This window comes from Phoca vitulina, unplaced genomic scaffold (assembly GCF_004348235.1).
Source record: "Phoca vitulina isolate PV1807 unplaced genomic scaffold, GSC_HSeal_1.0 scaffold14, whole genome shotgun sequence".
Taxonomy (NCBI): Eukaryota; Metazoa; Chordata; class Mammalia; order Carnivora; family Phocidae; genus Phoca; species Phoca vitulina.
In genome coordinates, this window is record NW_022589717.1 from 640,112 (window position 1) to 665,155 (window position 25,044).

General features: G+C 34.8%; 1 protein-coding gene and 1 non-coding gene across 2 annotated transcripts in view; one reads left to right on the forward strand and one right to left on the reverse strand.

Annotated features, from left to right (window-relative positions):
• Positions 1–25,044, reverse strand: part of PRDM5 (PR/SET domain 5) — a 189,700-nt gene that overhangs the window by 81,124 nt on the left and 83,532 nt on the right. Inside the window, exons 6-10 of the mRNA XM_032412752.1 lie at positions 24,309–24,401; positions 23,921–24,042; positions 20,122–20,201; positions 15,382–15,466; positions 13,987–14,144 (exon numbers count right to left, since the gene is read on the reverse strand). Of these exons, the coding sequence (XP_032268643.1) occupies positions 13,987–14,144; positions 15,382–15,466; positions 20,122–20,201; positions 23,921–24,042; positions 24,309–24,401 (538 nt within the window). The remainder of the gene's footprint in view (positions 1–13,986; positions 14,145–15,381; positions 15,467–20,121; positions 20,202–23,920; positions 24,043–24,308; positions 24,402–25,044) is intronic.
• LOC116637668 lies at positions 18,761–18,864 on the forward strand. Its single transcript, XR_004300528.1, has one exon. It is a non-coding gene; the product is annotated as a U6 spliceosomal RNA (small nuclear RNA).

The window sequence follows — 25,044 nt, forward strand, 5'->3', positions numbered from 1 at the left end:
ATAGATGCAGAAAAAGCATTTGACAAAGTACAGCATCCTTTCTTGATCAAAACTCTTCAGAGTATAGGGATAGAGGGTACATACCTCAATATCATAAAAGCCATCTATGAAAAACCCACAGCGAATATCATTCTCAATGGGGAAAAACTGAGAGCTTTCCCCCTAAGGTCAGGAACGCGGCAGGGATGTCCACTATCACCACTGCTATTCAACATAGTATTGGAAGTCCTAGCCACAGCAATCAGACAACAAAAAGAAATCAAAGGCATCCAAATCGGCAAAGAAGAAGTCAAACTCTCACTCTTTGCAGATGATATGATACTTTATGTGGAAAATCCCAAAGACTCCACCCCAAAACTGCTAGAACTCATACAGGAATTCAGTCAAGTGGCAGGATATAAAATCAATGCACAGAAGTCAGTGGCATTCCTATACACCAACAACAAGTCAGAAGAAAGAGAAATTAAGGAGTCGATCCCATTTACAATTGCACCCAAAACCATAAGATACCTAGGAATAAATCTAACCAAAGAGGCAAAGGATCTGTACTCAGAAAACTATAAAATACTCATGAAAGAAATTGAGGAAGACACAAAGAAATGGAAAAACGTTCCATGCTCATGGATTGGAAGAACAAATATTGTGAAGATGTCAATCCTACCTAGAGCAATCTACACATTCAATGCAATCCCCATCAAAATACCATCCACTTTCTTCAAAGAAATGGAACAAATAATCCTAAAATTTGTATGGAACCAGAAAAGACCCCGCATAGCCAGAGGAATGTTGAAAAAGAAAAGCAAAGCTGGCGGCATCACAATTCCAGACTTCCAGCTCTACTACAAAGCTGTCATCATCAAGACAGTATGGTACTGGCACAAAAACAGACACATAGATCAATGGAACAGAATAGAGAGCCCAGAAATGGACCCTCAACTCTATGGTCAACTAATCTTTGACAAAGCAGGAAAGAATGTCCAATGGAAAAAAGACAGTCTCTTCAACAAATGGTGTTGGGAAAATTGGACAGCCACATGCAGAAGAATGAAACTGGACCATTTCCTTACACCACACACAAAAATAGACTCAAAATGGTTGAAAGACCTCAATGTGAGACAGGAGTCCATCAAAATCCTAAAGGAGAACACAGGCAGCAACCTCTTCGACCTCAGCCGCAGCAACTTCTTCCTAGAAACATCGCCAAAGGCAAGGGAAGCAAGGGCAAAAATGAACTATTGGGACTTCATCAAGATAAAAAGCTTTTGCAAAGCAAAGGAAACAGTCAACAAAACCAAAAGACAACTGACAGAATGGGAGAAGATATTTGCAAATGACATATCAGATAAAGGGCTAGTATCCAAAATCTATAAAGAACTCATCAAACTCAACACCAAAAGAACAAAGAATCCAATCAAGAAATGGGCAGAAGACATGAACAGACATTTTTCCAAAGAAGACATCCAAATGGCCAACAGACACATGAAAAAGTGTTCAATATCGCTCGGCATCAGGGAAATCCAAATCAAAACCTCAATGAGATACCACCTCACACCAGTCAGAATGGCTAAAATTAACAAGTCAGGAAATGACAGATGTTGGCGGGGATGCGGAGAAAGGGGAACCCTCCTACACTGTTGGTGGGAATGCAAGCTGGTGCAGCCACTCTGGAAAACAGTATGGAGGTTCCTCAAAAAGTTGAAAATAGAGCTACCATATGATCCAGCAATTGCACTCCTGGGTATTTACCCCAAAGATACAAAAGTAGGGACCCAAAAGGGTACGTGCACCCCGATGTTTATAGCAGCAATGTCCACAATAGCCAAACTGTGGAAAGAGCCAAGATGTCCATCGACAGATGAATGGATAAAGAAGATGTGGTATATATATACAATGGAATATTATGCAGCCATCAAAAGGAATGAGATCTTGCCATTTGCAACGACGTGGATGGAACTGGAGGGTATTATGCTGAGCGAAATAAGTCAAACAGAGAAAGACATGTATCATATGACCTCACTGATATGAGGAATTCTTAATCTCAGGAAACAAACTGAGGGTTGCTGGAGTGGGGGGTGGGATGGGAGGGATGGGGTGACTGGGTGATGGACACTGGGGAGGGTATGTGTTCTGGTAAGCGCTGTGAATTGTGCAAGACTGTTGAATCTCAGATCTGTACCTCTGAAACAAATAATGCAATATATGTTAAGAAAGAAAAAAAAGAAGAAGAAGAATGTAGCAGGAGGGGAAGAATGAAGGGGGGGAAATCGGAGGGGGAGAAGAACCATGAGAGACGATGGACTCTGAAAAACAAACTGAGGGTTCTAGAGGGGAGGGGGTTGGGAGGATGGGTTAGCCTGGTGATGGGTATTGAGGAGGGCACGTTCTGCATGGAGCACTGGGTGTTATGCACAAACAATGAATCATGGAACACTATATCTAAAACTAATGATGTAATGTATGGGGATTAACATAACAATAAAAAAAAATAAAAAAAAAATAAAAAAATTAAAAAAAAAAATAAATAAAAAAAAAAATAAATAAAATCTATAAAAAAAAAAAAAAAAAAAAACTAATCTATTTTTCAGCCTAATACAGATGTAAACTAAATTCAAAAGATCACAGTTTAGAGTCAGTTTCTAATTTTAAATATAAAACATCCAAGATGGGGTATTAGGTTCAAAGCCTATTTTCTACTAAAAATACTGCATTTCAGCATATTTTAATTATAACATACAGTTCTCATTTGTGCCTTTTTAGTTTTCATTGATTCAGGTTTATGGCATTTTCTGGTATAACACAAATTCTTTGCTCATTTGTTTTGTTTTTCACATTCCACATATAAGTGAAGTCATATGGTATTTGTCTTTCTCTGTCTGACTTATTTCACTTAGCATAATTATACCCTCTAGGTCTAGCCATGTTGTTGCAAACGGCAAGATCTTGTTCTTTTTTATGGCTGAGTAATATTCCATTGTGTATATACCACATCTTCTTTATCCATTCATCTATCGATAGACACTTGGATTGCCTCATATCTTGGCTATTATGGTACAAACTGTTATATGAGAAAAGCATCTATTTTTCAAAAATATACAATTTTCCATTTAATTTAACTTAGCTTACAAATTTATATTACCTGCCCACCAAAATTGTTGATATCATTCAAAAATTCATTACCCTGTGTGTGTATTGAGGGTTCATATAGGTATACTTCTTGCCTTCATGATAAATTTCCACTGTATGCTATGCTTCATGAGTCACAGAGTTTACTTTCCAAAGTTTTTGTCTTCTCTTGCTATAACAAGCCATTACCACATCTTCTGGCTATTGCTAACCTAAGTTTTGTTTTTTGTTTTTGCTTTTTAATTCATCCTTCACTTAATCTTCTAATAGGTCCTGTGGGCCAGGAAATGAGTCACCTGAACTTGGTAGAATCTCAGATAAAGTAAAAGTTAAAGTGATAAAGAAAGGATCTCCATGTTATGACTAAATAACATGTTTTAATACATGAAAAACATGAAACTTAGCAGTAGAGGAGAATTAATTTATAATTATACAGGAAAATAAGCTATGTTTTTGTTTCCTGTTCTTTTTACCAAAAAGGGGAAAGAATAAAACATTTCTGATCCAAATCATTCACAAGGGCAAGTATATATATGAAGACTTTCTGTGAAGAGGAGCTATTTTTTAACGTAAGACATTGATCTACAAGAAGATAAAAAGGAAGCAGTGGAAAGAAATCTGCTTATTAACATCCATCTTCCCAAAGCACCATGTAAAAGAATTCTGTAAAAGAAAAACTAAAAGAAGCCCTTACCCAACAGATGTTAAAACATACTATAAAGTACAATTATTAAAATACTATGATATTATAAGAGAACAGAGATTATATGGAAACGAACGACATCCAAACATAGTTTTACATGAGAAGCATTCAACAATATAATAGCAGTGTTTATAAATTAGGATCTCAGAGGTGCCTGGGTGGCTCAGATGGTTGGGCGGCTGACTCTTGATTTCGACTCAGGTCATGATCTCAGGGGTGTGGAATCAAGCCCCGCAACAGACTCTGCACTGAGTGGGAGTCTGTTTTATTCTCTCTCTTCCTCTCTCTCTCTGCCTGTCCCCTAGCTCGCTCACTCTCTCTCAAATAAATATATAAATCTTTTAAAAGTTAATAAATAAAATAAATCAGGAGCTCATTCCATACCTAAAAACAAATTCTTCATGGATTAAAATGGTGACAAAAAAGAAACTAATATAACTTTTAAAGGCATTGATAAATGCTTGCATAGTGTTGAAATAAGAAAGTTTTCTAAATAAGACATACAACTCAGAAGCTGTATATACTCAGAAGCCATAAAACTCATAATCCATGTCATACTTCAAAACATAAAAATGGGGGCGCCTGGGTGGCTCAGTCGTTAAGCGTCTGCCTTCGGCTCAGGTCATGATCCCAGGGTCCTGGGATCGAGCCCCACGTCTGGCTCCTGGCTCCTGACTCCTGGTTTGGCAGGGAGCCTGCTTCTCCCTCGCCCTCTGCCTCTCCCCTGCTCACGCTCTCTCTCTCTGTATCTCTCTGTCTCAAATGAATAAATAAAATCTTAAAAAAAAATAAAAATAAAATAAAATCAAGAGAGAGGAAGAATGTGCAGAAAAACAGCACTGCAAATGTGGCAAAATGTACTGCAGATATATATATGTTTTAATTCACTTCTCATACTTCAACAACTACTTAACTAAGAACATTAAATCTTATTATTTGGGGATAATCTTTTCATGGATTTTATTTACTCAGAAAACATGTGCCACATTCAAAGTACAATGTGGTCAATAAGTGCTATGAATTAAAGTATAGCATCTATCTTCAAAACTTATAGCTTAATAAGGAAAATAAAGTACTTATGTTAGAAATTATACAGTGCTATCTCATCATGCACTTCAGAAAAAAACTGTTGTAATAGGATAAGTGATTTGCCATTAGGTAAATAAGTTTCAGACAAATATCTATCTCTTGTTTCTCTCTGTCAGGTTCAATAGCTGCATGCTTCTCTCCGTGTGGCATCTCATCATTGCGAACGTGCTTCCAGAACACAAAAATCGATAATTTTGTACAACACAGCACCTTAAATGAACCACCCACTGCTTCACCTACAGCACACCTAAGGAAGACAAATCTGGTACAAAGTCAAAGGAAAAAGTGACTATGACCAAATTATTGAGTGATTCTTTCAGTCTACAACATGGCACCTTCTTTAGAGATTTTCAAAGATTTGTTTATTATATAAAATTTATGCCATATATTATATAGTTTTAGAACCTAATCCATGATTCATTTAGGAAGAGACATATCCTTTCCTTTAAAGAAGGCTTAATAAGGGGCGCCTGGGTGGCTCAGTCGTTAAGCGTCTGTCTTCAGCTCAGGTCATGGTCCCAGGGTCCTGGGATGGAGCCCCACATTGGGCTCCCTGCTCCGCGAGGGGCCTGCTTCTCCCTCCCACACTCCCCCTGCTTGTGTTCCCTCTCTCGCTATGTCTCTCTCTATCGAATAAATAAATAAAATCTTTATTAAAAAAAAAGGTTTAATAAAATTTTACATGGGCAAAGTCCGATCTGCAGTGTCTGCCAAACAGACCATGACCAAAAAAATACTGTTTATATTGAAATTCAACACACATACACATACAAACAAAGGTATTATTTCATTAAATTGCCCGTATTCTTATATTTTCAGTTCTATTTTTTAATGGCGATTCATGACCCAGTAAATTGATTTCAAGACACAAAGTGGCCATGGCCCAGAGCTTGGAAATCACTGGATGAGATATTAATATAGAAGGCCCAATGGAATTATTCCAGGAAAGGGTGTGACCAGAGTTCCTTATAGGCCTCTAAGTTCGTCTCTGGAGGGATATGTAAAGGGTCAGGAAAAAGTCTTTTATTTGAATAGACATACCTTTGTCCCCAGAAGCTTGTCTATGACTTCATCAGGACAAAACCTTTCTGTATTCATTTCCATCATCAAGCATGTAGTACCAGCTTCATGGTCTAGGATGACTGCGTCCATCTAGATGTCCTGCCTATAGCAGGAGGAGGGAAGCACTATACACCTTATCTCAATTTTGCTTTTCAATAAATTTGATAAGGAAGAAAATGGAGGGTAAAGACTAGTTTCTGCCACCTGTAGTTCTGAAATGTCTGTCCAGTTGTGATTTACAGATCTAGTTAGACCCAGATAAACAATCATTATTTTAACTAGATCCAAAAAATTCAACTAGTAATCGGGTCAAATAATCATCAGAAAGGATTAGAGAGAGGAAAAACTAATTTTGACCCATTGAGCCTACATATTGGCAAAATGATGAAACAAGTAACTAAGTTTTAGAAACAAAAATCACCCCTTCAAAGTTTGATATTGCCATAATCACACTGAAAGATAGTATTTCCTTTTCAAGAAAATCCAAATGTTAAGAGAACTGACCCCAAAATGAATAAACTAAGTATAATAAAAATGCAAAAGTTACATCACCAAAGAAACCAGAATAATTAATTTATTTAAAATAACAACCTTTGGTTATGCTATATGATGGAGATCAGTTTGACTCAAATTTTTTTTCTAATTTCCTTGCATATCCTTATTTTTCAGTTTCCTAACTGGCCATTAATGAATAATGATAGAAGAAAAAGTTTATTTGCTTTTTTCACGTAACTCATGGAGAATATTTCAGACTTTTTCACTTAACCATACCACAAATACATGCTAGGATCATAACAGTGAGAAGCACATTTGTCTATAGCAGAAGGACTGAATGTGCTTTCCACTTTAGAAATTATAAGCATCATTGTTTCTATCCTTCCCAAGACCTCATTATTACTTTCATATGATTTATGGCTGAATGTATGAGAGATGGTGCAAAGATCCTGTGCCAAATTCCCATATGGCATATAACATAAGCCAAACTGAAAAACTCGTAAATGTGGGTAGATCAGTTTCATCAAAGAATGGAGCAAGAGAGTTCCAGAGACTGAGCAGGAAACTAGCCAGATAATTTTTTACAGTCATGCAATTCCAAAGCAGAAGTAATGAATGTGGTCCTGCCCCTGATCATTTAATGCTTGAATTAAACCTAAGAACAGTCAGCAAGAAATTAGAAAGAGACGATTTGGGACACTATCAATCAACTCTTTTTACTCTCTGGTAAATCTAACTTTTTTTTTTTTTCTTTTTAGGCTAAAGCTAAAATGATGTCATAACTTTTTAAATGATTTTAAAAGAGAAAGAATGATGCTTTGAAGTCTCAATAAATATTGAAATAACTATAACTCCAATGGAATAGTCTAAGAGAAAAATAATTAACAAGTTACTTTAAAAGATATTATATACATATTACTTAACAGCATGCTAAAATGTATTAACCAAAATCAATAAGCAAGCAGTACCACAGCCAATTGGGCAAGCACTCCAAGCCCCCAAGCTTCAACTGCAATTCCACCACAGCCAGTGAGCACACAAAGCCCACAAAGGGTACACCTCTTGAATGTCTGGAGCAGGGGATAATCTCATGACCACGGGGATTACACTTCTGGGCCCATGAGTTATAGCAGTATAGGCTTACCTCAAGAAGCAAGAAAAATCCCAAATAAGCAAACAATCTTCCACCTAAAGGAGCTAGAAAAAGAAGAATAAACAAAGCCCAAAGCCAGTAGAAGGAATAAAATAATAAAGACTGAAAGAGAAATTAATGAAATAAAGAGTAAAATAAACAAACAATAGAAGAGATCAATGAAACCAGGAGCTGGTTCTTTGAAAAAATTAACAAAATTGATGAACTTTTGGTCAGACTTGTTAAAAAAAAAAAAAGGAGGAGGGAGAGAGAGAAAACAAATAAAATCAGAAGTGAAAATATGAAAACAAAGTAATGATTATAAAGCTGGATGAAAATTCCAAAAACGAGATAGAAAATGTAAGAAAGAACCAAACAAAAGTCATAGAACTGAAGAATATAATAACTGAACTGAAAAATACACTAGAGGGGCTCAACAGAAGACTGAATGAAGCAGAAGAACAGATCAGCAAACTCAAAGACAAAAACAACAGAACTTACCCTGACAGAGCAGCAAAAACAAAAAGGAATTTCAAAAAGTAAAGACAGCTTAAGTGGCATATGGAACATCATGAAGCAGAATATCATCCACATTATAGAGATCTTAGAAGGAGAAGAAAAAGAAAGTGACAGGAAACTTTTTGAAGAAATAATGACTGATAATTTTGCTAATCTGAGAAAGGAAACAAACATGTAGGTCCAGAAAGCCCAGGGAGATATCCACACCAACCCACATTATTAAAATGCCAAAAGTTAAAGAGAGAATCTTAAAAACAGCAACAGAAAAAGAATGTGTTATGTACAAAGGAAATCCTATAAAGCTATCCCCAGAGTTTTCAGCAGAAACTGTGCAGGCCAGAAGACAGTGGCATGACGTATTCAAAGTTCGAAAGGAAAAAACTTCCAACCAAGAATACTCTACCTGGCAAGGTTATCATTCAGAATAGAAGGAGAGATAAAGCATTTTCCAGATAAGCAAAAGCAAAGGAGTTCATCACCACTAAACCAGACCTAAAAGGAATGTTAAAGGGACTTCTTTAAGCTGAAAAGAAAGGGCACTAATTAATAACAAGAAAACATATGAAAGTAAAAATCTCACTAAAAAAGGTAAATATTTAGTAAAAACAGTGGATTAACCATTTATAAAGTTAATATGAAGGTTAAAAGACAAAAGTAATAAAATTAAATAATTAGGAATACATAAAGGATGTGAAATTTGACATCAAGAACATAAAAAAAAAAATAACAGTAGTGTTTTTTAACACCATATTTATACCAACGGATAAATCATCCAGACAGAAAGTAGAAATCATGTAGACAGAAAGTCTATAAGGGAACATAGGTTTATACAACACATTACACCAGATGTACTTAATAGATAAATACAGAACCTTTCATCCAAAAGCAGATAAATACACATTCTTCTCAGGTGCACATAGAATATTCTCCAGGATAGATCCCATGTTAGGCCACAAAGCAAGTCTCAAAAAATTCAGAAAGATTGAAATCATATCAAGCATCTTTCCCAACCATTAGAAAAAGAAAAAAAAATACCAAAAACGGAAGAAAAAATGACACCTAAAGCTAGTAGAAGAAAGGAAATAATAAAGATCAGAATGGAAGTCAGTGAAATAGAGGCTGAGAAGGTTCTTATAAATAAAATCAGAAAGAGGAGAAGTTAAAACTGATACCACAGAAATGCAAATCATCATACAACTACAAAAAGAATTACATGTCAAAAAATTGGATAATCTAGAAGACATAGATAAATTCCCATAAATAAACTTTTAAAAAAGACCAAATCATGAATAAAAAATCTAAATAGACCAATTACTGTAAGAAGACTGAATTGGTAATCAAAACTTCTCAACAAACAAAAGTCCAGGACAAGATGGGATCACAGGTGAATTCTACCAAACATTCAAAGATTTAAGACCTAGCATTCTCAAACTCTTCCAAAAAAAATTGAAGAGGAGGGAATGCTTCCAAACCCATTTACAAAGACAATATTACCCTGATACCCAAACTAGACAAAGACACCACAAAAAAAAGAAGAAGAGGAGGAAGTGTAGGAGGAGGAGAGAAAAAAAAAAAATTATGAGCCAATATAACAGAAAAAAAATAGATGCAGAAATCCTCAACAAAATATTAGCAAACTGAATTCAACAACACATTAAGATCATATACCATGATCAAGTGGATTTATTCCAGAGATGCAAGGATGGTTTCAATATCCACAAATCAACCAACATGATAAACCACATTAACAAAATGAAAGATAAAAATTATATGCTCATCTCAAAGAGATGAAGAAAAAGCATTTGACAAAATTCAACATTCACTTATGATAAAAATTCTAAACAAAGTAGGTATAGAGGGAATGTAGCTCAACATAATAAAGCCCATATATAACTAGTCCACAGCTAATATCAAACTCAGTGATGAAAAGCTGAAAGTTTTCCTTTAAAATCAGGAACAAGACAAGGATGTCTACTCTCTCTGCTTTTATTCAACATAATATTGGAAGTCCTAGCCAAAGCAATTTAGTAAGAAAGAGAACTAAAAGGCATCCAGATTGAAAGGAAGAAGTAAATCTGTCATTATTTGCAGATGAAAGATACTATATATAGAAAATCCCAAAGACTTCACCAGGAAAGCTGTTAGAACTAATAAATGAATTCAATAAAGTTTCAAGATACAAAATTAACACACAAAATTCCACTGCATTTTCACACACTAATAAGAAACTATAAGAAAGAGAAATCAAGAAAACAATCCCATTTACAATTGCATCAAAAAGAATGTAATTCCTAGGAGTAAATTTAACCAAAGAGGTAAAGGCCTGTACTCGGAAACTATAACACATTGATGAAAAAAGCTGAAGACACAAATAAATGGAAAGATATGCCATGCTCATGGATTGGAAGAATTAATACTGTTAAAATGTCCATACTACCCAAAGCAATCTACAGGTTCAATGAAATCCCTACCAAAATTCCAATGGCATTTTTCGCAGAAGTAGAAACAATAACTCTAAAATTTTATGGAACTACAGACTTCAAATAGCCAAAGCAATCTGGATAAAGAAGAACAAAGTTAGAGGTATCACATTCCCAAATTTCAAATTATACTACAAAGCTATATAATCATAACAATACGATATTAACAAAACAATAGACACATAGATCAATGGAACAGAATAGACAGCCCAGAAATAAAGCCATGCATATATGGTCAATTAATTTATGACAGGGGAGGCAAGCATATACAATGGGGAAAGAACACTCTGTTCAATCAATAGTAGTGGGAAAACTGGACAGCCACATACAAAAGGATGAAATTAAACTGCTATCCTACCCAATATTCAAAAATTAATTTAAAATGGATTGAAGACTTGAATGTAAGACCTGAAACCATAAAACTCCTAAAAGAAAACATAAGCAGTAAGCTCCTTGACATCAGTCTTAGCAATGTTTTTTGGATCTGGCTCCAAAGACAAGGGCAACAAAAGCAAAAATAAACAAATAGGACTACATCAAACTAAAGAACATCTGCACAGCAAAGAAAACCATCAACAAAATGAACAACCTACTGAATAGAGGAAGATATATGCAAGTCATATATCTGATAAAAGGTTAATATTCAAAATATATAATAAACACATACAACTCAATAACAACAAAAAAATCCCATTAAAAAATAGGCAAAGGATGTAAATAGACATTTTTCCAAAGAAGACATATAAATGGCCAACAGGAAAAGATGCTCAACATCACTAATCATCAGGGAAATGCAAATCAAAGTCACAGTGAGATATTACCTCACACCTATCAGAATAGCTATCATCAGAATGACAAGAAATAACGAGTGTTGGCAAGGATGTAGAAAAAAAAAAAAAAAAACCCATACACTGTTGGTGTGAATGCAAACTGGTGCAACCAGTATGGAAAACAGTACTAAATTTCTTCAAAAAATTAAAAACTACCATATTATCCAGCAATTCCATGTATGGGTATCTATCCAAAGTAAACAAAACACTAATTAAAAAAAAATATATATGCACCCCTACATTCACTGCATGATTATTTACAATAGTCAAGATATGGAAACAACCTAAGTGTCCATCGATAGATAAATATATAAAGAACATGAAGTACATGTGTATACAATGGAATATTATCCAGCCACAGAAAAGAATGAAATCTTGTCATTTGTGACAACATGGATGGACCTTGAGGGTATTAGGCTAATGAGATAAGTGAAACAGAGAAAGACAAATACTTCATAATTTCACTTATTAAGTGGAAGCCAAAAAAAAAAAAAAAAAAATAGACAACTAACTACCAAATAGAACAAAACAAAATCCAGATTCACAGACAGAGAACTGAGTGGTGGTTGCCAAAAGGTGAGGGGGTTAAGGGGGTGATATGGGTAAAGGGAATCAAGAGACACAAATTTCCAGTTATAAAATGAATAGGTGATGGGGATATAATGTACAGTATAAGGAATACAGTCAATAATATTGTATTAACTTTGTACGATGACAGATGGTAGACTTACTGTGGTAATCAGTTTACAATGTATACAAATGTTAAATCACTATTTGTATACACTAAACTAATAATACTGTATGCCATTTATACTTCAATAAAACCTTTCTAAAAAATCAATAATCAATTATTTATCACATCATAAATACATCTTAATATGCATTATTTAGATGTTGAATGTCTTTGGACAAATATTCTGAATTCAACTCAAACATTATTTATCATCAATGCAGAGTAGATAAATAAAACTAATACATTCTGAAACAAGAACCAGAGTAAAGGTAAAGCATAGGAAATGCAAACAAAAATTAAGAAAACTAAGAGATCATAACTTGGAGTCCTATCAGAAAAGAGGAAGGGGTAGGGCACCTGGCTGACTCAGTCAGTAGAGCATGGTGACACTTAATCTCAGGTTATGAGTTCAATCCCCACATTGGGTGTAGAGTTTAGTTAAAAATAAAATTAAAAATTTAAAGAAAAGAAGAAGGGAAAGTTAGGTCACGCTGACTGAAAGCAAATGCCAAGTTGTCTTAGGTATGACTAATGCAGAAAAAAGGATAAAAATCTAGAAAAGCTGAGGTCATGGGTAGAGAACTCTGAATGACAGGGTAACATGCATATACTATAACTTTCATAGGCATTGGAAATCTACTCATAATATTAGAGTACAAGAGTGATAGAGTTGCACTGTGGAACAATTTATCTAGGAGGATGGGTAAGTGGAAAGTGAAAAGTAATAAGAATCTGATTAGATGGGTATTAAAGTAATGAAGATGAGCAATAATCAGGATATAGGATGGTAAAGGAATGAGGGTGATGAGCCAATGTAGAGGGTAGAATCTAAGAATTGGCTTCTAGGGGTGCCTGGGTAGCTCAGTCAGTTGGGCTTCCAACTCTTGATTTCAGCTCAGGTCATAATCTCAGGGTTGTGAGATCAAGCCCCAAGTCAGACTCCACACTGGGGATGGAGCCTGCTTAAGATTCTCTCTCTCCCTCTCCCTTTGTCCCTTCCCCTGCTCACTCTCTTTCTCTCTCTCTCTCTCAAAATAAATAAATAAATACATAAATACATAAAAATTAAAATAATTTAAAAAAAGAACTGGCTTCTAATTTTAAAAAGGGTCTAAGACTAAAGAAACAGACAGGAATAAATATATGCTCTCATTAACAAAAAGAAGAAACTCCAAAAGAGAGGTTATCTGGGGCATAAAGAATAAAAAGGTCATTCTGGGACATGCTAAATTCATTAGGTCAAAAAGATATACAGTTATGTATCAAATAAAGAAAAATAAATGTGAGTCTGAAGCCTGGGTTAAAGAAAGAAATCATTTGGGATTTGCTGGTATAGAGTTGATGGCAGAAGTCATGGATGTAGCTGATGCAGAGAACCTAGAAGAGGTCCATAGCCAACGCATCCAGGATAACCTCCTGGGCGAGGAGAGATGAAAGTGTCCAGAGAAATTGGTGGAACACCTAGCCAATTATACATCAAAGATGAAGAGAATTTTAAAAAAGCTACCATGAACAAGAGTGTCAAATTTTAGAGAAAAAAGGAAAAGAAGAAAAGAGTTTGCAATTAGTACAACACTGGGAAACACTAGATGACACTTTGCTTATAAGAACAGTTTCAACAGAGGATGGAAGACAGGAAATAAGGCCAGGTGGGGTTATGGCCTGAGTGAGGGGGTAGAACGTATAAGCAAAATTGTCCTCTAGTTAGTCCACATGTACAGCATGTCCAGATATACAAAAACCTCTAAAAAAAAAAAACAATTAGAAATCAAATCAACAAATCATCAAAAACAGTAATAATAATATGAATAAGGTTTTACCTTCTTGTGATTCTTGTAAACATTTCTGTGGGCAAATCCCTTTCCACAAAGCTTGCATTTGTAAGGCTTATCTTCGCTGTGTATTACTTTGTGGGCGCCCACTTGATCGAGCCTCTTGAAAGATTTATTACAAATCTCGCAATTATAGGGTCGTTTTTCTGTGAAAAATGAGTGCAGACAATCTCACATCTATATAAAGGTAAAGGACAAAAACGGAAATAGCCTTACCTTATATTACTTCTTATGGATAAGTCAACTAAAACATGATTGAAACAACTGAGAAAAAAATCTACTTTCCAATCCATTTCTGTTAAATACGTGAGCCTATTCACAAAAGAAATGTAAGCTAGTTCTTTTATAGACCTATACTGTAAACTACGTGTATAAAGCAGCTTAGATGTTAAGGATAAAATTTAAATTCAAGGAAAAAATCCTACTTCCAGATGAAAAATCTGCTGATAGGTGTGAGTTTAAACCAGGGTCACAACCCCGAATGCCGAGTGGCCTGACAGTGATAAAAGTAAATGACAGACCTGCCTCCTACTCGAACAAGTGGACCCCATATGGGCACAGCTTCAATTCTCAGCAGAAACAACACACCTAGGTTATTGTATAAAATCCATATTTATGCAATGTTCATGTAATGTTGACCACTAGATTTAAAAAATACTGCTTGTTTCAAACAAAGCATATCTGAACAGTCCACCAGTGTTTGATCTCCTATTTCCATTTGTCAAAATATCTATATCTGTCGCCAAGCAAAGTGGATATTCAAAAACATTCTGACTTCAGTGGCCTCCAATGATAGATGTTCTAAACTCTAGAAGGAGACTTCATAAAGCAAAATTTATTCTCAGACCTTATTTTTGAAAAATCTGTTTAACAGCCCTATTACTCAAACTTGCCTAAAATGAAACTATGGCTTTAAAAACTTATATTCTCAAAATGTATTTATAAATTTCTAACATTTATTAGTACCTTAGTTAGAATGTGAAAGTATCTAGAAAGGTAGAAATTCTAATTGCTGAATCCCTCCTAAAAGTCAGACATTATGCTAGCACAATACATAATGATCTCATTTAAACTTCACAGCAATTTTGAAAGGTAGGATACCTTTTCACAGATAAAGAACAGAATCTAAGGCTCAAAGAGGAGTAGATTACAAATTAAATGGTGACTCTGAAGATCTTTGATATCATTTAGTCCAATCACCTTGGCTTTATAAATAAACAGGTCTAGAGAGGCTAAGTAACTTGTTCAAAATCACATGACTAGTTAATGGCCAAACTAGAACTAAGAGCCAGGCTTCCTGATTACTACTCTCGGAGCTCCTAAAAATGACAAAGTGAATCTTTCATAGTGATTTCAGTATAAATGGAAAAACATATATTTTACCTGAGTGAGTGATCATGTGACGTTTTAGCTGGTTAGCTGAAATAAATTTCTTCATACATTCTTGACAATCAAATATCTCATGAATCTGCAAAAGGTTAAGTGGACAGTTAAGTCAACTGTCAAAGCCAAATAAATTAGAGCAAAAGTAAAAGTATAAACATGTAGACAGCTGCTACTGCAATATCTATGTATTCAGTCCTAATTTGTTCACACTGTCTTACATAAATTGAAAATGCAGTGAACATGTTACCTAGTAAAATCTTATCATTAAAAGAAAACACAAGGGGCACCTGGGTGGCTCAGTCAGTTAAGCAGCTGCCTTCAGCTCAGGTCATGGTCCCAGGGTCCTGGGATCGAGCCCCGCATCAGGCTCCCTGCTCGGCAGGAACCCCGCTTCTCCCTCTCCCCCTGCTTGTGTTCCCTCTCTTGCTGTGTCTCTCTCTGTCAGATAAATAAATAAAATATTTAAAAAAAGAAAAAAAAAAAAGAAAACACAAGATTGGAAGGGTGCCTGGGTGGCTCAGTCAGTTAAGCAGCTGCCTTTGGCTCAGGTCATGATCCCAGGGTCCTGGGATGGAGCCCCACGTCGGGCTCCCTGCTCAGCGGGGAGTCTGCTTCCTCCTCTCACTCTCCCTCCCCACTCTCGCTCTCTCTCTCAAACAAATAAATAAAATTTAAAAAGGAAAGAAAATACAAGATTGCAGCACGGTATTTAAATATGTGATACAGCTGACTACTTAGTGAATATTAAATTTCTACACTCTGTAAAAAGTTATACCTAATTTACATTAATTCTTTGTTACGCACAAATTTAGATTTGAAAATATGTAATCTACAGGTAATGAGATTTCCTTTACAGTAGTCAAACTATTTTAAATTTAAATGTATATACTACAGAACAAAGCATTAATTACCATGAAAGGCAAGAAGATGTATGATTCTGAAAAACATTTAGCTCACAGTGAAATTCTTACATGATAGGAAGATCACAACAAAAAGAAAAGCTCAAAAACCGTAAGAAGAAGAGGAGGAGCAAAACTTTAGCAAACAACTGGCTAAATAATTATTACAACTAGATATTAAGTTTAGCTCTTTCCCTTCCAGATACTAACTCAGAGAAATTGAATAGGTGGTATGAAAAGTAGAAGCCCAGTTTATGATCAGAAACAATGCACAAAGTTCTAAGAGGAACGTACTACAAGAAGGCTTATATTAGAAATGTTGATCAACCCAATAAACAAGAGCATCACGTTGTTTTGCCGAAGATTCAAAAATGGTGAAGTTAAGTTTTTGTTTCAACCTAGTGAAAGGCAGAGCTCCCAATACTAAACACCAGACAAGCAAAGGCCCTCCCTTGGAAAGCCAGATACTATGCTTATCCCTGCAGAATAACTAGGGCCACTGCAGAGAGAAGTCAAGGCAGAGGACCATGAACTGGTACAGCAGTGAGTAAAGAAGGGCTTGGGTTGTATTCTGGTGAACGGCTCCCTTGATCTAAGTGGCCATGGAAGAACTCAAGACCGAGAGAGTGAAAAGCGGGGAAGGCAGGGAAACAAAAGCTAGGAAAGTTAACAGATCCCAGGTCTGCAGTCTGTGCCTTAATTCTATGCCCAACCCCATGGCAGGTCTGAGGCTGCCTAGCCACCTTCTGCTTCTGTCAGACCTGATTCTGTCAGACCCTGATGAGTAAACTCCTCTGAGAAAAGCAGAGAAAAGGTAGATAAACAAGGAAGAAGCAGAACGGTGTCATTCCACTAGGGTCTGACTTACATCTCTGCCTCCATACAGTGCCACCTCATCTCAATCAGTGAATACATGGAGTCCAAAGAGTTCTATGACTCCTCAGAAAACAAGGGGGGAGTCTGCACAAGTACTCAGAAAGCAAGTAGTACGCAGTACAGAAGAAAAACTTTCAGCCTGAGCCATTTTAAAGACAGCCCCTTCAATCATCCAAGACCCTCACCGTGGCTTTCGTCGAACAACTATGTTTAAGGAGCAATGATATTATGCATAATATTTATTTAAAGATAGTATGAAGACATTTATATTCTTAAACTCTGTGTTTCTGTAATATATGCCTTTTATAATAACAATATGTTTTATAATAACAATATAGCCTTAAAAAGATGATATGCCTTCTGAACCATACATAAATGAAAACATATTTAGTTTATTTTCATTTTAATATGAAATTTATATTAACATATTAAATTTCTAAAATTATTCAACCAAATATAAAATGTTAACTGTTAAAAAAACTACTGCAGCATAGTACCCATACTTGTTCACTTAACTCTAGTGGCTCCTGAAACATGAATTATTTTTAAAGGTTCAATTGAATTGATTTTCCATAATTACAAAATAGAATTTTCACTGTACATGAAAGCATTTTTGCATTGAATACCTTACTTACAGTGGAAAATTCAGGCCCAAGCTATTTTTAAAAATCCGAAAAAAGCATGATAAAACAATCAGATTTCAAATGAAAATGACAGGTAAAACCATTTATCTATGCCTAATGCTAAGTAAAGCACAATTTTCAAAATGTCCAGCTTACTAATTGATATGGAGGGTAATAACTTACAATTTGAAGTCCCTAATTAGATCATTTTCAAGAAGGACCATAATATGTCTTATTGTAACATAGGATAGTATATAGTAATGTAAGATACCATTCTAGACTGTAATGTAATTTGGCATATTCATAAAGCACCCTCTACTGGCAAGGGTAAATACTGCAACCAAACTCTACTAGACATTCAACATATCCAACTAACTGTAAGAATAGTCAAAATTGGGAGTCAGTAAAAGCTGCCTATGGATTCAGAAAGGCTAAGTTAGAGGAGCTATGCTGTAATGAAGGAAGTGCTGCATTGAGCTAATAAGTTATGAGCATTTTGCAGAGATAGCTGTGTTCTACCATCACCAGGTAGTATTTAGATCTGCCAAGATATTCCTTCGGGAAAAGGTTCTTATATTATGAAAAATAAATAAATAAATAAATGGAAAATAGAACGTTTTTCAGAAATATGCCCCACAACCAGCTTTCCTGAAACATTCTATTTGGTAAAATGTTTAAATTGGTAAAATATCTTAAACTTCAACTTCTTACGATTTAAAGAGACCAGAAATACATACAAGTACAAAGATATTTAGAAAACATCTATTCAATTGGATTTAATCTTTCTTTTAATAATTTTTTTTTTTTATGTTGAGTTAGCCAACATAAAGTACATCATTAGTTTTCGACATAGTGTTCAACGATTCATTTGTTCTGTATAACACCCAGCGCTCATCACAACGCGTGCCCTCCTTAATACCCATCACCCGGTTACAATCTTTTTGTCTCAGACTAGGTTCTTCTTCAGAAGCAATGCCAGTGAAGTGAGCAGTACAAGTACTAAAATTGGAATGATACAGTGAAGATTAGCATGGTCCGTGCACAAGAATTACATACAAATTCTTCAAGTCTTCTATATTTTTTAAACAATCCTATAAGAAAACCATTTGGAAACTAGAAAAAAAAAGTTTCATGGCACTTAGAGGAAAAAATTAAAAGGCATGAATCAGTTCCAAGTCACATGTAATAAAACAGAGAACAGAGACCCAATGTTACATGGAGTGTTAGGGACAGAAGATGACACCCACTGTCCTCATTCTCAGTCCACTGCTTGTTCCACTATTTCTCCCTGAGGATCACAATCACCCAACATATAAAATATAACCTCAGACATCTTTGCCATCTAACTATCTCATGTGTTTGTAGATTAATCCATGGCACGTGGTTAGAGCCATCAGACTGAATATCATATGAATTTTAAAGTCTGTCAGATTATTTTGGAATATATCAATATACAAATAAAAAGATAAATTAATTTTGTAAACCACAAGAAAAGTAAAATTTTACATTCACTAGTACCATCTCTTCTCTTGTTGGATATTAAATTACTAAAAGAAAATATTATATGCTCCTAGATATTCTGACAAAACAATATGTGAAATTTAAAAATAATCATTCATCTTTGTTATTACAATATAAGGTGATATTACATAACATGAATTTTTCTAGACTTTGCTATAATAAGAACAAAAATTGAAATTCTACTTTAGTTCTATTCTATTGTAAATTCTATTAACTAGTGCTGCTACTGTTGTTAGGGTTAATAACTACTGTGTATTTTTCAGGTTAAATTTCCACATTAAAATAGTAACAACTTAGTAAGCTTTATGCTTATTACAAAATGTATTAAATTTATTTTCTGTAAATATAATCATTTGTTCCTGCCAACAACACTTTGACATACTTGTACATTATTTTTAGTTCTTCAAAATAATGGAGCTCTTGTCTTTGTTTAGCCAGACTTAACCATAATATGCATCCATTTTTAATAGCTAAGTGCCACTGCACAGCACATTATAAATACACAAAACTGTTAAGTTTTCATCAAATACATGGTATTTGAGGGTGAGGTGTTGCAGTGAAAGGCTCAGTTAGATGTAACACTTTGCAATGGAGAAATATTTCTACTAATTCTGAGTGATAAACAATTCAAAATATGTTTTTGCAAGACCTTACTTTTCTGCATATCAGTCTTGTATTTTAGAATATGTTAGCATATAAATTAGCCACAAAGCTCTGTCTGTATACATATAAAAATCAACTAAAAATTTTCATGGCAGACACTATAAATGACTAAAAGATCTTATACTCTGATGAGCATTAATCTTTATCTTACTGACCTTTCTGTGTTCCTGCAGGCTTGATGCTGAAGAACACTTTTTATTGCACACTGAACATATGAGCTTTTTCTTAGGATCTCCTAAAATAAAAATAAAATGCCAACATGATTTAAATGAGAGTATTAGGAGGAGCATCAGATACAATGTTTCTAGGTGATATATAATTTCTAAACACGTATTTCTTAACTTAGAATTCCAAAACTTTCAGTGTTATAGTTATATCCATTAAACTGCATTTTAAACCCTTTCTTTTTAAATTTGAAAAATATTCAGCATGATATACCATTTCTACATAAATAAAATAGGTCTTTCACCTTTCCATAAACTAATGTAAAATTTTTAAAAAGCACACTTACATGAAAAATTTTACTTGAAATTAATCAAATGTGTTTATAAAAAATTAGATTTATTAACTCAAGCTGATTTTGCTACTTGCTTTAAATTTTAACAGAATATTTCATTTAATATTATATTATTAATATAATATATTATATCATTTTTATATATAAATATATAAGTATTATATAAATATTTAATAACTCATTCTGGGTTTTTTAAGATGGAATTCATAGATTACTCTTTCCTGCAAAATCTATGAACATATACTTTTTCATATTAATATTAAAAAACAAAAAATCAAGTACAATAAAACATTATATTGACATTCATATTAATATACAAATCAAAACAAGCCCAATTTTGTCTTCCTACATAGTGATCATAATAGCTCACTTCATATTTCAAATTTCACAGTGGTTATAGAAATGAAGACTCAATAAAACATTTTTCAAATATGATGTAATAATAGCACCATCTGCACTACCATAAATAACTGGAGTGTTTTTTTTTTCAATTTTTAATTAATTAATTTCAAATATACAAAAAGTGAACAAATAATATGAGGAACCACCATGTATCCATCACCTGGCCCCAACAATGACAAATCCATGGCTATTCCTGCCTTAACCTCAACCCCATCTCCTCCCCCATTTATTTATTATTTTGAAAACAATCCAAAACAAGTTAAAAAAAAAGTTTTCCAAAATGATTTTATTTTATCATAGGACTGTGTTTATGAAAGAAAAACACTTTTAGAAAAAGAAAAATATGAATTTTTGTCTTATCCTTCAAGTTACTTATTTCATATAATGCACTGTTTTTAGCATGCTGAATAGTATATCCAAGAAAATTTTTCTTAGTGATTGACAAGTAATTTGGCTACTGAAGGAGAAAATTCTCCCAAACAAAATAAGTATCTCTGTACATATAGACTGAATACATGAGGGGCCACTGAGAAAGAATATTCCTTCTTTTCAGCTCCCACTAGCGGGCATTTCCCTCCTTCAATCGATAAACTTTTATTGCTCGATCTTATCCCTCACACCAGCTGCTCCTTGAGACTAGACCCTAACCTTTCTGAACAGGTAGGTCAGAGCCTGAGGGAAAGAACAGAAAGAAGTGAGACATTCCCAACCACACCTCTTACTTTAGCTTCATCTTCCTGCCACTGTCCCTCCAGCTGGAATCATAGGCAGTATACCATACCCCCATCCCTACTCTTCAACCTCTCCTCTCCTCCTCATGTCTTCTATTCGTCATCCTAGGACTGAAATCCTAGCTCTTCTGAGGAAAAAAAATATATATTTTAAAAGGTTATGACAATTTGCCTGAGAGTACAGACAAATGTTATCTCCCATAAATACAAAACCTCTTGGTTTTAGTACCCACAGAATCTAAACAAAAGAAAAAAATGGAAGTGGGTTAAGAAGTCCAGCCCCTTCACTTTCTCTGTTTCCTCTTGGGTAACTGTGAAGGTCCTTACCACTCTACCAGCTTCCCTAGGCTGAAGGACAACAGCACACACAAAGCCATAACTAGACTTTATACTATTTTAGTTTTGCTATATTCAGTTAAGTTTGATTTTTTACTTTCAGATTCAACTTTCAAAAAATTCAGGAACACATTATTTATGATGGTAGGAGATATATGAGAAATTAATACAGCTGTATTGAATACACAGTCACCTAAGTACTGTGAGTTTCAATACAATGTGGCTTAAGTATGCTTCCAAGCATTCTACAATCAAGTGTGTGAACACTGCTTTGCTATGCTATTCTGAATGTGGAATGCTCTTTCTCCAAATGTGTGTATCTCATAGAAGAAAGGGGAGAAGCAAAAGAGGGGCTATGAATGAGAGACCGATTGTGTACCGATCCCAACAAAAGGTACATATAGTAACCTCTGACTAATATAGTATGTTCCATATTTTGTATGTTTCCACAACATAGAAATATAAAAAAATTCCTCTTATAAATTATTTCCTACAAAGTCAACATGATTTCCAGAATCAGTAATATTATAATATCCAAGGCCAATTACAAGAAGCCTCAAAGAAATTATGCTTACAGCACAGCCTGAAGACCACATGCCCAATAACAAGAATGCAAGTTTCCAGAGTTTCAGTATGCATCTGCTTTTTTACTTAGTTCAGCAAAGTTAACTTTAAAAATGACATGAAAGATTTGTTGTAATACATTGCAGACAAAGATGGAGAAAATTAAGAACAACATTTTAAACATAACACTTAAAAAAAAACAACTACGAAGACAGGTCTATCAAAAAGTTATGCTTGCCTTTTGTAAGCATAGGGAAGGCCCAGTATAATGAATTCAGAAAAATGCCATCTTCCCTAAATCAGCCATATATTCTTCAAAAGGAAAAAAAGAAGTTAGAATACTGTAAAGTCCTGCTGATATCATCCTGAAGCTGTATTTTCCAAGGCTATACTTTCTACCACCTAGAGCTTTCATTTAGAGCTCAAACTTAATCTGAGGCCCAGAGATGCCAAGTGGGAGCCAGGAGTCACACTCATATCGCTTCTATATAACTTTAACATTAAAGGAGATACTTTTTGGACAATGAACAAAGAGAGGATAAGGCAGCTGAGTAGTGATTATCCTGTTCTCATGCATGTGAGAATAAACAAGACGGGAGAAGAGAAATCCACTTTCCCCATACCCAGAAAGACATCTTTCCACACATTTCCCAGAAGCCAAGGGCAAATGTAAACACATGAGAAAAGTATAGATACAGGCGGCTGTGAGGAGTTCCACGAACGTCGGCCTCCTTTAAGGAAAAGACACTGAGGAAGTGAAAAGTTAACTCTGACAATACAGCCATCTGTTCAACTCAGTGCAAGAGATTCAATCCCTAAGCCAAAATACATTTACCATGTGCTAAACAGATACAATCTAAGTGACAGTCAAATGTTGTATTTGTTTTATTGTTTAGCTGGCCATTAGAAGGCATTCAAATAGTATCTGCTCTATTAATCCAAATACATTCAATTCCCATGTCAAAATGCAGTAAGTAATTTTCTCCAATACAGAAGAAATATAAATTTAAAAACTGGAATTTTACTGTAAAAATATTAAGGCACAAGAGCATCATGTAACAGTTTTAAAATATATCTCCGTAAAGAGAAATTTTGTATTTCACCTTTAAACTGTTATTTAAAAATACTAATTCTTAATACACCTGCCTACCAAGCTCCAGGAGGTTCTAGCTTAGGTTTCCAGATAAGATTACTTTAGACATAGGAAAAATGACAAACACTGCTGAATCAACTTGCAAAAGAAATAGTGTTCGGTGAAAGAAAAAAGTCCACTGCCAGAGCTCCACATCTGTATGAGTCTGATGGAAAAGCAAGCTCTCTCCTCGAGAGCAAGAATTAAAAACAGATCACTGCAGCCCAGGGAGAGGAGGCCCCTTTAGAAACGACCCTGCAGGGACTTCTCACCAGCATGGACGTTTTCCTGGTGTCTTCTGAGGGCATCCCTGCTCTTCAGCCTCTTCCCACAGCTGTCGGCCTTGCACACAAACCTGGCATCTCCCCGGCAGGTCTCCTGGTGCTGCTCAAAACTGCAAGACAACCAGGCAAGGGGAAAAGGGAGAAGAGATGGTGAAGCCATACCTAAATAATTCTTACATAGTGGCAAGCTTTTGCAATGCAAGCTCTCTAGCCGAGTTTCTGGGTCATTTCATGCATTACCTGGGCAGGAAAAAGGAAAGTACTTAAATTCCCACAGCAGCCTTGTGATACTAAGTCACTACAAAGCGTGGAAAGCACGCATGCTAAAAATGACCCACAATTAGATAACAGCCATCTGAGAACTCAGAAACACAACCTCGATGCTGAACTGAAGGAAGAACTGCAAACAGAGCACTGAAAACTTCGTGAAGAAACCTTCTGACTGCTTTTTGCCGTGCACTGAAGAACACTGAGGGGAAATAGAAAAAAAAGAAACAAAAAGAAATAAAAACTGGAAGCGTAAGACAAAAACTTAAGAAAATCTCTCTACTTTAAATAAAATCATGTTTGTGATCTCTGTTTTCATTCTGTCTTTTGCCCTTTAAAATTTTTAGTAGTACCTAATTTAACTGTAAGACCCAGCTCAGCAAAAGTATCTTTGGTGTAGATGCAATAAAAGCTGACTAGACTGCAGTTTTAAAGTCTATTCACTAAAAAGTATACAGCCCTTGCTTTTTTTTCAAAAGCCTATAACAGAATTTCTAAATGTTTACTCTCTTGCTATTATAAAAGTTTTTTTTTAAGTTTTGAGCAAAAATTTTTCATCTCAAATTTTGTAAGCGAAGTGGATGCATATATGAAAATTGTCTTAATATAAAATATAGCACGTTTCAGAATTTTAATGAGTAAAAAATGAAATATTAAGTCTTTTAAAGATTTCTTGCTCATATACAAGGTGACATTCTTAAAATAAAAATATATGTATCTATCTTCTCACTTTTATTTTTTATTTATTTTTTTTTTTTTAAAGATTTTATTTATTTACTTGAGACAGAGAGAATGAGAGAAAGAGAGCACATGAGAGGGGGGAGGGTCAGAGGGAGAAGCAGGCT